At 38.0% G+C, this 12,162-nt stretch overlaps 1 protein-coding gene across 3 annotated transcripts; it reads left to right on the top strand.

Moving 5' to 3' along the window:
• The first annotated feature begins 95 nt into the window (after positions 1-95).
• Positions 96-11,362, top strand: LOC149709390 (nitric oxide synthase, inducible-like). Of its 3 annotated transcripts, none has more exons than XM_089864752.1 (19): positions 96-229; positions 595-735; positions 3,785-3,930; positions 4,137-4,391; positions 4,656-4,797; positions 5,261-5,575; positions 6,135-6,236; positions 6,471-6,665; positions 6,797-6,876; positions 6,961-7,210; positions 7,280-7,341; positions 7,566-7,955; positions 8,476-8,651; positions 8,732-8,895; positions 8,970-9,180; positions 9,302-9,386; positions 9,501-9,852; positions 10,085-10,276; positions 10,704-11,362. In XM_089864752.1, exons 2-19 carry the CDS (start codon positions 595-597, stop codon positions 10,908-10,910), a joined length of 3,465 nt encoding a protein of 1,154 aa, XP_089720878.1. In that variant the 5' UTR covers positions 96-229; the 3' UTR covers positions 10,911-11,362. The 3 variants fall into 3 exon arrangements, with proteins under 3 accessions (XP_089720878.1, XP_089720877.1, XP_089720879.1); XM_089864751.1 differs by having other exon boundaries at positions 130-397; XM_089864753.1 differs by having other exon boundaries at positions 141-245.
• The last annotated feature ends 800 nt before the right edge of the window (positions 11,363-12,162 follow it).

The following is a 12,162-nucleotide window of genomic DNA, read 5'->3' as shown; positions in this document are numbered from 1 at the left end:
TTAATCAACACGTAGTTGTCTGTCCATTTCATACTCACTTTGAAATTTTATCTTAAAAGCTCTACCCTTGAGTTTAGTACCCATGACATTGATGACGCATAACCGGAGTTACGAACCCCTCGAACGGAACAAAAACCGCAAAAAACCCTACAGTTTCTTTCACACCAAACCAAACCACATCAAAACCAAAAAACACCGTAACTACAGATACCTCAATCATCCGTAAGAAGTAAATACCGGAGAAAGTAATAAAATAATAGATAACTACTGCGCCTGCGCGGATCTAATGACGTCATACGAACAGTGTTAATATTAAACAAAAAAAAAAGATCGCCTTAAAATTTTTCGTTCTTTTGACAAATAACGAAAGGGGGGCGAGGCAGGGGTGTAAATAGAGGTATAAAACAGACCTGAAATTGCCTGACATTCTTATTAAGTCAGGGGAATTTCACTTAACATATTATCATCTCCTGAAAATTTAATGATTTTTCATTGAATTTTCCTGATTTAATTCGAGCACCGGGTCTCGTTAAAAAAAATTGTTTAATTATTTTTTTTAACAAATTTATTTTATTTTTGTAAAAAAAAATCAAGATGAAGATTGATCAAGAGAAGAAGGTCAACGATGATCGTAAACTGGTTAGCCGCTGTCCAATGTCCGAAGGTTTCAAATTGACCAATTTTATAACTGGCAAGCAATTCGCCGATACCTTGCACAGCAGTTATTTCGCAAAGGTAAGCTTGATTATTAATATTAATTTTTAAGTAATTGTAGTTAAGGGTTGCCATAATTGGGTAATTTTTTCTTTTTAATTATCAAATTGGTAGGTGGCACACAAAGTTAGCTTTTAAACTCTTTATTTCCAGCAGTTCATTTTCTCCTAATTATTTATAGGGCCAAATAAGAGCCATAGTTGTTATTGTTAAAAGAGGTATTTGAATATAGAATATTATTGCGTTATAAACAATGTCATCTGATATGGCAGATTTATCAGAAACACCCTGTTTTTGTAAGATCCTATATGCTGCTTCAACACTGTACAAAGTTTATCAAAAATTTGAGTAAACTCGAGAATTTTACTCAAACTTAAATACCCCGACCTTGTTTTATAAAAATTGTTAAAATACTCCGAACTTTTAATCCCAATAACATTAAACTTCCTGATCTAGCCAACCCTGTAGTTATATGATTTAACATTAAAGCAGAGCTCTGGAATTAATTACGAGTGACCTTGATATAGCCGAATAAACCTAGCTAATCAATGACCTCCCCTTAAAAACGACCCTACCATTAAACATCGAGTTAAATTTGGGACACCATTCACAAAACAAATAGTAAAATTCGAAGAGCAATATTTTAAACAATAATAAAATTAAAAAAGTCCAATGCTGACTTACAATCTAATAACATAATGATATGAATTAAGTGAAATATGGGAGTAAACCTTCAACTATAAAAGGTTTTTCAAAGTATAAGAAAAAATAGGAAGTCTGGTCACCCTGTGAGGTGTTAAATTTCATGTAGAAGCAACTAATGTTTTAGTATGTTATCGATAACAAACGTGAAAGTAAGTTAGTGTATCATCACACCACTTCCTGGGGGGAACTGAAAGGGTGCGGTAAGTTTCGAAAGAAATACTTGACAAACAGGGAGTATTTCTGATTTAAGAGAGAGATTTCATAATTAAGCTTCCGTTAGATAAAATATTAAAATACATTATCACTAATTATCAACAAAGGTTCCTGAATAAAATTAAAGTGCTAGTGACACGATATTAAATTCAAATATATACCCAAAATAATTTTCACTTTACCTAGCTAGCATAAATGCTACGTAAGGATTGAAGGTCAGACTTGTAGCAGTCATATCTTACATACACTGTGGTCTAATTAGGGATGGTAATTAAATTACCTAAGTACAATGTGTCTTTCTAAGGCCAATTTCGTCTTGAAAACGTAATATTTATGGCATTTTCCCCCCAACAGGGGATACACCCCTAACACAAATTACGACTAGCGGAGTGTTTTACGTATGACCCCTTCAATAAATTAACAGAGTCTTTCATTAATCATGATCTAATCTAATATCCGTCCACGCAAGCTTAAATTAAAATCCAAAAATTAATTTAATTTGATTTAATTCAAATGGAAATTAAATCAAATTAAACATAATTAATAAATAATTTTCATATTAAAGGTATTAAATAATAAATCTTATCAAACTAATATTGACTTAACAATAACGTTTCAATAAAGATAAGAGATTAAGTCTATCGTAAAAAAAACGTGTCACGCTGTCTAGGCGTGCGATTTTCGACAGACCATTTCAATCACATCGACAATGAACAACCTTAGATAAAATTACGAGCTTAGTAAAGGCGGACGCAATCAGTTTAGAGGTTCTCAATCTAACATGTCGATATTGTATAACAATAATTAAATAAAGCTGAAAAGTCGTCCTTGAGAAGAAATGAAACGCTTCATCTCTGGTCCATAAAGAAAACCATTTCCTACATTTGATAATTTATTGCGTGTTTGTTGAGACAAGTTTATCTTTTCCAGACGAAAAAATACGTCATATGACTAATATATGTAATCTAAATAATCACTTAACAGCGGAGATTATTTTTATGGCTACCTTATTATGCTAATCCTAAAAGCAATTAAAGGCCGAGGTCCATGCAAACGAGGTTCTGAAAAACTAGCATCGACACTAACAATGCCCAGGTGTTGCAAGGGTTCAAGCCATGAAGGAGAGATGGATGGAGTTGAAACCCCCATACCTCTAACGTTGCCTCTATATAGGACGCCACCTGTGTCTTAAAAATGGAAGCTAGTTCTTATACAAATACACGGGCGGTACGTTTCAACACTAACCAATCGCCTAACGAAGGCTAGGGGCGTGCGCAAGGTACACTGGGAGACGTTCATCGCCGCAGATAGCAAAACCATCATTATTTCTACTCCATCTTGCCTCTTTTGTCCTTGTTCTAGCTAACTGAAGACAAACACTAGAAAGCACTTTAAATTTTCTACCCATATTTTTGCGCCCCTCTGACGGGAAATCCTCTAATATTTTTTATGTTCAGTTAGTTAGAAACGCAATGCACGGCTTTCAGTTAGGTACAGAATCCCTCAAAATATTGTCCCAACAAGGACTCCATTTGTTCATCTCCAAGTACGGTTTTCATATTCGCTAGAACCCTTTTTGCGCTGAAACTCGGCCTTTAAAATGCGTAAACGACCGATAAGAGATACCTGGTTAATTAATGAATCACTTGAAGTGACGATTACTTTATGACGACTACCTTATTAATCTAATTTGAAAGATTATTAACGTTTATAGGCTATTTTTTTAAAAAAAAAGATAAACTGCAGTATTTTATGTTTATTTAACCTCGTTTTATTGTTTGCTTAAGGTAATTATTAAAATTAAAATAATAATCTATGAAGGGATGTCGACACTAAGCCCATGGCTTGTTTACAGGTGGGGTTCCCTTTACAATGCATAGAGGGGTGGTGGCTAGCCCCTATGTCGCAGCTATCCTACAACGCCCTATACTAACTATTACAGCTAACCTACAAACGCCCTATACTAACTATTACAGCTAACCTACAGTGCCCTATACTAACTATTACCGTTAACGTAGCCTCTCAGTAACCAGTGACAAACTTACGGAACATATCTTACGGATTTATGAATTAATTATGTCACTTACAAATATAATTTCTTGTTTAGTTTTAGTTTCGAAACTTAAGTTCTTTTAAAATATATTTAACGCAGAAAATAGAATGTCAGGAAAAATTCTGCGTCGGGTCTATGATGGCTGGCCAATCAAAGGCTCGTTTACCAGGAGAACCCCGACCACGCGAGGAAGTCGTTACGCAAGCCAAGGAATTTCTCGAAGTTTATTACCAAGGACAAAAACGGTAAACATTCAATAGCGTACCATCACTTTACCCATACACAGTTTTCAGATTAGAATGAATGATACCATTTACATCATGAGGACAGGCTACTTTGAGGACAAAGACAGTACCAAGTAGCCTGGTCTCCTGCAGTGTAAATGGTACCAGTCCTCATAGTCTTAAAAATTTGTATACAGACTTAATTACAATACTAATTTTTAATTCAGATTAAACCAGGCTGATTACGAGTACCGTTTAGAAGAAGTTAAAAACGAAATCGAACAAACGGGTATATGGCAACCGACAAAAGACGAACTCAGTTACGGTGCCAAACTAGCTTGGCGAAACGCCTCTCGTTGCATCGGTCGAATTCAATGGAAAAACCTGGAATTACAAGACGCCCGTAGCGCCACTTGTGGAAAGGATATGTTCAAGGCATTGTGCAAACATTTAGAGTACGCTACCAATGGTGGCAATATTAGGTACAATAACAAATAACACCGGGTCATGTTTTGAAACTGATAGAGAGAGATTTGAAATGGAGTTGCAATGTTAGTGGGCCATACGCGGAAATGAATGTCTCCCAGCGTACCTTGCACACGCCCCTACCCTTTGGTAGTAGGGGATTGTTAAGCGCTGCCGCCTAGTTCCATTTAAAAGAGAAAGCTAGTTCTCGCGATTTAGCTTCTATGATCTACAGCGGACTTTTGAAAACGTAGTCTGTTGAACACGTCTTTTTATTTTAGGTCCATGATAACCATTTTTCCACCACGAATGGAGGGTCGTGAAGACTTCAGAGTTTGGTCACCGCAAATGTTGTCTTACGCCGGTTACCAACAGGAGGATGGGAGTGTTATTGGAGATCCAGGAAAAGTTCAATTCACTAGGGTATGTGCGAAACCATAGTGCGTTGACAAACAATTCCCAATAAGACCATATTAGGTTATCAATTAGGGGATATGGCCAGAAAACCATTTTTTTAGACATGCGTTCGTGCATTTCAATGGATTTCTTCAACATTTAGTACACTGGTTCAATATATCCTATAGACACGCTTTATGGCTTTTGGAATTCGATTTGACGCCATCTTGAAAAATGGCGGCCAGTAAAATATAAAACCGTTAAGAAATAACGTTCATTGCGCGTTTCAACCGATTTAACTAATATTTAGTGTAGTGGTAACCTATATATTATAGATGGGCATAATGGTGTTAGGCTTGAATTTCCGCCATCTTGAAAAAAATGTCGTCCCAAAAACTAATTAAAATGTCCGCCCCAGTGCGGGCTGACGGGCAACGCCGGGTGCCTTTGTTTCTACTAACTGTATTATATTTTCTGCCCAAATTTCTAGATTTGTCAAAGACTTGGTTGGAAGGGCAAAGGTGGCAAATTCGACATTTTACCGTGGGTATTTTCGGCTCCCGGTGAAGAGCCGACATTCTTCGACATTCCGGAAGAACTGGTATTACGAATAAAATTGGAACATCCCAATTACCCGTGGTTTGCCGAAATGAATTTGGAATGGTACGCGGTACCCGCCGTCTCCGATATGATGTTCGACATCGGCGGTATCGAATTTACAGCGGCACCCTTCAGCGGATGGTACATGGGCTCCGAGGTTGGGGCCAGGGATCTTTGCGATCCTCAAAGATACAACATAATCGAAGTAAGTCACACATTAAATTGACAATAAAGAAGGCATCGGCAGCGGGTCGGTAAAAATTGTTTGAAATACGTCATAAATACAACAATCATAATTTTTCTAAAAATTTAAAAAAATATTACCTTATCAAACATTAGATTTACTAATAAGAAATTTTGTTCCCGCAACACAAAACCTTCAAAATCCCACATTACCTTAAGGTGACGTGAAGGTGAAAATTACACAAGAAATAAGGCTTATTCTTAGGCTTATTCTTAGGCCTATTCTTATGCGTAATATTATTGCTAAGCCTAGTTTGCAACTTTAAATTGAAGCGCGCGACTGTTACGTAATTATGGCGCAGAAAGGGAAATAAAATAGTTCCTGTTCGTTTCGAAAATCACGCTAAATTTTTGGGTCAACGGGGTTTTTAAACTATTTCAAAAATTAGTATCTTGTTGAAACCGATTTTAACGAAATTTGTTTTTAAATGAGACTTGCCCTTTAGGGGAAATTGAACATTACGAACATGGGAAACGTATTACTTATTGTGTCTATAAATTACTTATGGTAACACTTACAGGAAGTTGCGGCGAAAATGGGTATAGACATGTCCTCCCCAACTAATTTGTGGAAGGACAAAGTCCTTATTGAAGTCAATGTTGCAGTATTATACAGTTATCAAGTAAGTCATTTTGATATAGACTATTCCATTAAATACTTGCAGAGAAACCAAACAAAGGGGCGGGAGGGGGCGTTCTCTTGGGTTATTTCCCAGTTGCCAAGCAAGAGGCAACACCAGACGGAGCCCAAGAAGGTGACTTCCCCCGCCCCTGTGGTGTTTGCTTCTCTTCTGGAATTAATGGAATGGTCTATATTCATAAAGTATTATCTATCAAATTTATTCATGAAATGACAGAAAGCTCGAGTTACCATCGTGGACCACCACACCGCTGCCGAAACGTTCATGAAACACATGGAAACTGAGCAGAAGCTTCGAGGCGGTTGCCCCGCCGATTGGGTATGGGTGGTTCCACCCATAAGTGGTAGTATTACCCCCGTTTACCACCAAGAAATGATCTGTTACAACTTGAAACCCAGTTACGAATATCAGGTAGGTTTTCCCTCGGAATTATTTTTAACAACGGTAATTTAAAATTGAAGTTACCGTTCCATCGGTAATTTATGGTAATATATTACTTAACCTTGATGCGCTAAAACTTTGTCATTACTTCACTATTAAAGGTTAAAGCGTGGATCACCTACAAATGGCGAAAATCATCGAAGAGTTCAGCGCTTAAATACAGAACGGGTTCCATTTTCAAGTAATTTAAACCTAAATGCAACTTTTATCAAAGTTGTCTTGAACCAATGGTAGGCCCAATTCAACTACATATTTGCAATTGCAGGGCAACGTTATTCGCAACGTCCTTAATGAGCCTCGTGAGACACAAACGAGTTAAATGCGTCATATTGTACGCGACCGAAACGGGAAAATCAGAGACATACGCTCAAAGATTAGGCAAATTGTTGCATAACGCCTTCAACGTCCGCGTAATGTGCATGTCCGATTACGAGGTTGACGACTTGATAAAGGAGAATTTGATCATAGTGGTTGCCAGTACTTTTGGTAGCGGAGAGGCACCGGACAATGGAAAAGTAATTAACCCAATTAACAAATAGGTACACTAAAAAAACCTAATTATTTTACTACTATTTACTATATAGGCATTCTGGAAAGACTTGCAACAAGCGCAGAAGACAAAGTCAATGCAATTTCAAGATACAAGGTGAGATTGCAAGTACGCGGTGGTATTTCACCACGTACAGATGTTAATTACCATAGTAAGGGGATAATAGAAGAAGGATGACACTCTGTATCCTCTAAATACTTAAGTTCCCCTCCCGCTTTGTGGTACACTACACTTCTCTCAAGGAGAAGCATTATATACTTCTGATTTTCAAAATATGCCTAAATACTCTGTTCACTATTTATATTTATCATTGCAAATAGATATTCAGTATTTGCCCTTGGATCAACTCAATACCCGACATTCTGCGCGTTTGGAAAAGACGTTGATGACGCCTTAGCCTCCTTAGGAGGTGATAGACTACTTCCGGTGGGCTTGGGCGACGAGTTAAGAGGTCAAGAACAAACCTTCAACCAATGGGCCGAGCAATTATACAAAGTGGCCTGCACGTCATACGCCATTAACATCGACATGGATGACTCATTGGCCGTCTTCGAGAAAGACGAAAGTTGGGATCCAAAGAACTTCAGAATCATGCGAGTCCGTGGAACCGAAGTTCATAACCTCTACGCGGAATTGTCCCGATTACATAACAAGAAAGTTCATCCGTGTAGGGTGCTCTCACGAGCCAGATTACAAGCCAGGCATTCCGAGTAAGTCTCAAAAGTTCATCGATAGAAATAAAAAGTATACTTCGTTAAGTTGGCTCGTGGTGTCTCATAAGATACCCCATTATTCCCTCAGAATAGTGTAGACCCCCAGTAGAGTCATAGATAGAGGGGGGAAGATAACTATAACGGCACAGCCTAATATCTCTCTCACGCGCACCTAGCTCGGCGCACAGTCGAGGCGTCACGTGATTCGTTAAGAATAGTGGCCGTAAAGAAAGCTCTCTGATTTTTGTTTCCTCTCTGTTGTGACGTTTGAGCAAGTGCGGAACTTTAGGACTTAGCCAAAGTTCGGTACCGGTTTTGTTTGGTATCTTGGTGCTTCCCAAGCTAAACAAGGAGTTCAGGAGGAAAGTCACATTTGAAGGGGTTCCACTGGACCCGCGCTTTGCTTTAAGTCTTATTTCAAAGAGAAGAATACTCTCTACCTCAAAAAATTAGACTTAAAAATTGCAGTTTGAATGAGATTTGCCCTTCAAGTGTTAATTTGCTTTGTTGTACGTAGTCGACAGACCATATTGGTACGTTTGGACACCCGCGGTGTTAAAGATCTGGATTATGAACCCGGTGACCATTTGGGCGTATTCCCGGCGAACCCAGCGGAACAAGTCGACTCGATATTGGACCATTTAAGAAAATTCGGTTTTGAAGATGACGTAGTCAAAGTCGAATGTCTTTCGTGTAAGATATTTTAAAATGGGCTGACTTGAAGCAAAATTAACTTGTTGACCTAATCTTAATAAATTACTTCCGTTTGGTAGCCGGTGCATGGAAAACTATCACCAAATTGCCACCATGTTCCTTGGAAACTGCCCTGACCAGATACTTGGACATTACAACACCCCCATCTTCCCATATCCTGAATCTACTGTCCGATATGACGTCTCAAAATTGGGACAAGTACCGGCTCAGAAGATTGGCCAAAGTAATTATATTAAATACCACATGAAAACACACCGTGTTGAGTACTTAATACTTATAAATAACTCGCAATTACAGGACATTGATGAATTTGAATTATGGAGAAATTTCAAGTACCCAACCTTCGCGGAAGTACTTGAAGAATTCCCGTCCATTAAGTTGACACCCGCTTTCATTTTGACTCAACTACCGTACTTGCAACCCAGATATTACAGTATTAGTAGCTCCAGAGTCGTAGCTCCAAATGAAGTACATTTAACAATGTCCATTGTGAACTACCACACCCAAGGTAATTATGGTCACCAGTAAAGTGACGGTTGGAAGCCCCCCGTAGAGTCAGGGTCAAAAAGCCCCCGTAGTCATTGCTAGACAGCGATAAAGTAATTGTCCAATTGTCGTTTTGTGTACAGAGGGAAGAGGACCTCTGCATCAAGGAGTGTGTACATCGTACTTTTACGGATTCCCTCAAGAAGATGTCCCGTGTTTTGTTAAACAGTAAGTACTTATGTATTGACACTATGACTTAAATAATGTCGCAGACTTAATAAATACTCCCTTATCGTAAGCTACTTATTGTTAATCGCGTCACTTTGTGAATCTCTTTGACAGTGCGAACTCGTTCCACCTTCCAAAAGACAAGCACTTACCCATCATCATGGTGGGTTCCGGTAGCGGCATCGCTCCATTCCGAAGTTTCTGGCAGCAAAGGGAACACGACTTGAAGATGTCAGGAACAATTGAGGAACCGGCGGACATCGTCGAGTCCAGCGACGAAGAGGACGAAGGAGATGAAGTGGCCGGCACGACGCAAGATGGTCCCTTCGGCAAGACCGTCCTGTTTTTCGGTTGTCGACAATCCAACGTTGACAACATTTATAGCCACGAGACAACTCCGTTACTTCGAAAGGGTGTCCTGCAAAAAGTGGTCACGGCTTATTCCAGACAACCGGGACAGAAGAAGGTAAAACCTTAACCAGAGAGGGTTGTCACAAATTGAATTTTCAGATGATGAAATTGTCAGGTGACATTTAAAACACTCTGTTTTTCCTTAATTAACTAAATCCCTAAATTTCAATTACTTTTTGGCCTATTTCTAAATTCCCTGACTATTTTATACTTTCCCTGACGTGTGACAACTTTATTGACAAATTAAAACAGCGAGTAATGATGATAAATTATTTTAACTTATTAAGGTTTACGTTCAAGACGCTCTATTGCAAGAAAGCAGTTTGGTCTACGAATTACTGGTGAAACAAAAAGGTCACTTGTACGTCTGCGGTGACGCGGTCATGTCCGATGGCGTTAAAACCGCCATTAAAATGATTATGGAGCTCGAATCGAGTCAAGCTCAGAAGGAAGTCGATACCTTGATACAATCATTATGGGTAAGATAACCTTTCACCTTCGTAAGTTCTTTCAAGGTCATGATAATTTTTCAATCATGACCGCGGACATTATTATTAAAAAAAAATCAATTAGGCCTTGCACTTTGAGGAATTATTATCATAACCTCTAAGAAAAGAGTCAAGGTCATGATGACCGCCATCCTGACCTTCATAGTATTTTAAGTTAGGTTTTTTAGGAATGGGGCTCCGTTTTTCGGGATAAAAATTAAATTTACTTATAGGTTTGTTTGGGGTTTAGATTAGGCTTAGTAATGTTCCCTTCGTCTAACTCTGTTTAAGAATAACCCATCTCAACTTTAAACTTGTCATAATAACTTTGAAGAAAGACTTCAAAGCTGAATTTGATGCTTTATAGGGCAAAATTACTTTAAGAAACTAATTATTATTTGAATATTTAAATGACCAGGATGAAGGTAGATACCACGAGGACGTATTTGGAGTTTTGCATCGTCGCGACAATATCGAAATGAGTTGGCAACAACCGCAAATCACGTATGCCAAACCACAAGAACACATGAAGGCGGTTAATGTTAAAACCAGAAGGAAGTCTTCGACGGATATGTCAAGAAGAACCTCATTGCGTAGTAGTAAAGTTTATGTTTATAGACCCTAACCTTAAGAGGCGGAGGTCAAAGTTCACAACGCCCTCTTACTATTAATAATAATAATATATCCTGTATCATCTCCATTTTCGCGTTATTTAAATTTTACTTTACTTTCTTCTATCAGACTTTGCTGCATTCGCGATATAACGTAGATTGCCTTATATACTGGAAACTGAACTGATTTGAACTAATAAATTGTAGAGCATAATGCCTAAAATAGTTCTACAATGCGCGTTTATATCTGTATTAAGCCTTGGCATTTCGTCAACTATAGCTTCATTTATCGCCTTATCGCATTATGTAGGCTTGGGAAAATAAATGTTAAGTTCCCAAAATATACTTTAAACTAATTTTTAGGTCTCGTACTTATTATAGGAATAATTAAAATTATTCATTATTGTATACATCCATCCTGAAATATTTTTAAATATTTGAAATAATAAATGAAGATTATTCCTAACTTTGTTTTAATTTTATCTATGTTTTTAATATTGCAATGTCATTCTTTTCTTCTATTACATTGGTTCCCTACCTCACTTTATTAACTAAGATGACCAAGGCCTAAAATGAAATTCTGACGGAATAATGCTAAGCCTAACGGTCCACGAAGCGTATTTTGAATACCAACTTCAAAACTTAAACTCACCTTAAATATTCGACCTGAAATTTATTATATTCGGAAGATCCACTGGTTGGGCGTTTTTTGCAGCAAAATAATCGGGATTTATACTAATTTTGACACAAATTATAAGCACTTTCAACTTTAATGTCTTTAAAGTCTCAAAAAAGAATTATCGACCGAGGTTCATGCCCTTGAAACTTTGAAAGTCAAACTAAAAATCGGCGTCTATCAAGTGCATAGGATCAAGTGGTATCAAGTGCCATCATTGCCCTAAAAATGGCGACTGCTCAATGTCCTCAAATTGTCCTAACTTGGCTTTTCGGACGGGTTATTGCTAAGCCTAATAACGATGCCTATATTGAATACCTTCTTCAAAAACTAAACTCACCTTACTCCTAAACCAGTTTATTAATTGCTTGCACTAGTTTTTAAATTCAAGAAGTGGGGTTTACTGGTCCTTGGGACCAGTTTATTAATTGCAAATCTAAAGGAGAACAAAGGCGCGGACTAGTTCGGAGACCAGTTTGTTATTTCGAACACGAGGGGAGTCACTGGTCCCCCAAGGACTAGTGTAAAAAAATATTCTTATTTCCCAGACTGCTGGTAGCCAGGCGGCACTAGTATCGACTTGACTGCAT

The sequence above is a fragment of the Phalangium opilio genome, unplaced genomic scaffold (assembly GCF_054372755.1).
Source record: "Phalangium opilio isolate 3A_F unplaced genomic scaffold, DU_Popi_V2 ptg000013l_1, whole genome shotgun sequence".
Lineage (NCBI taxonomy): Eukaryota > Metazoa > Arthropoda > Arachnida > Opiliones > Phalangiidae > Phalangium > Phalangium opilio.
The sequence above is the reverse complement of the archived record's forward strand: the minus strand, read 5'-3'. Positions and strand labels throughout refer to the sequence as shown.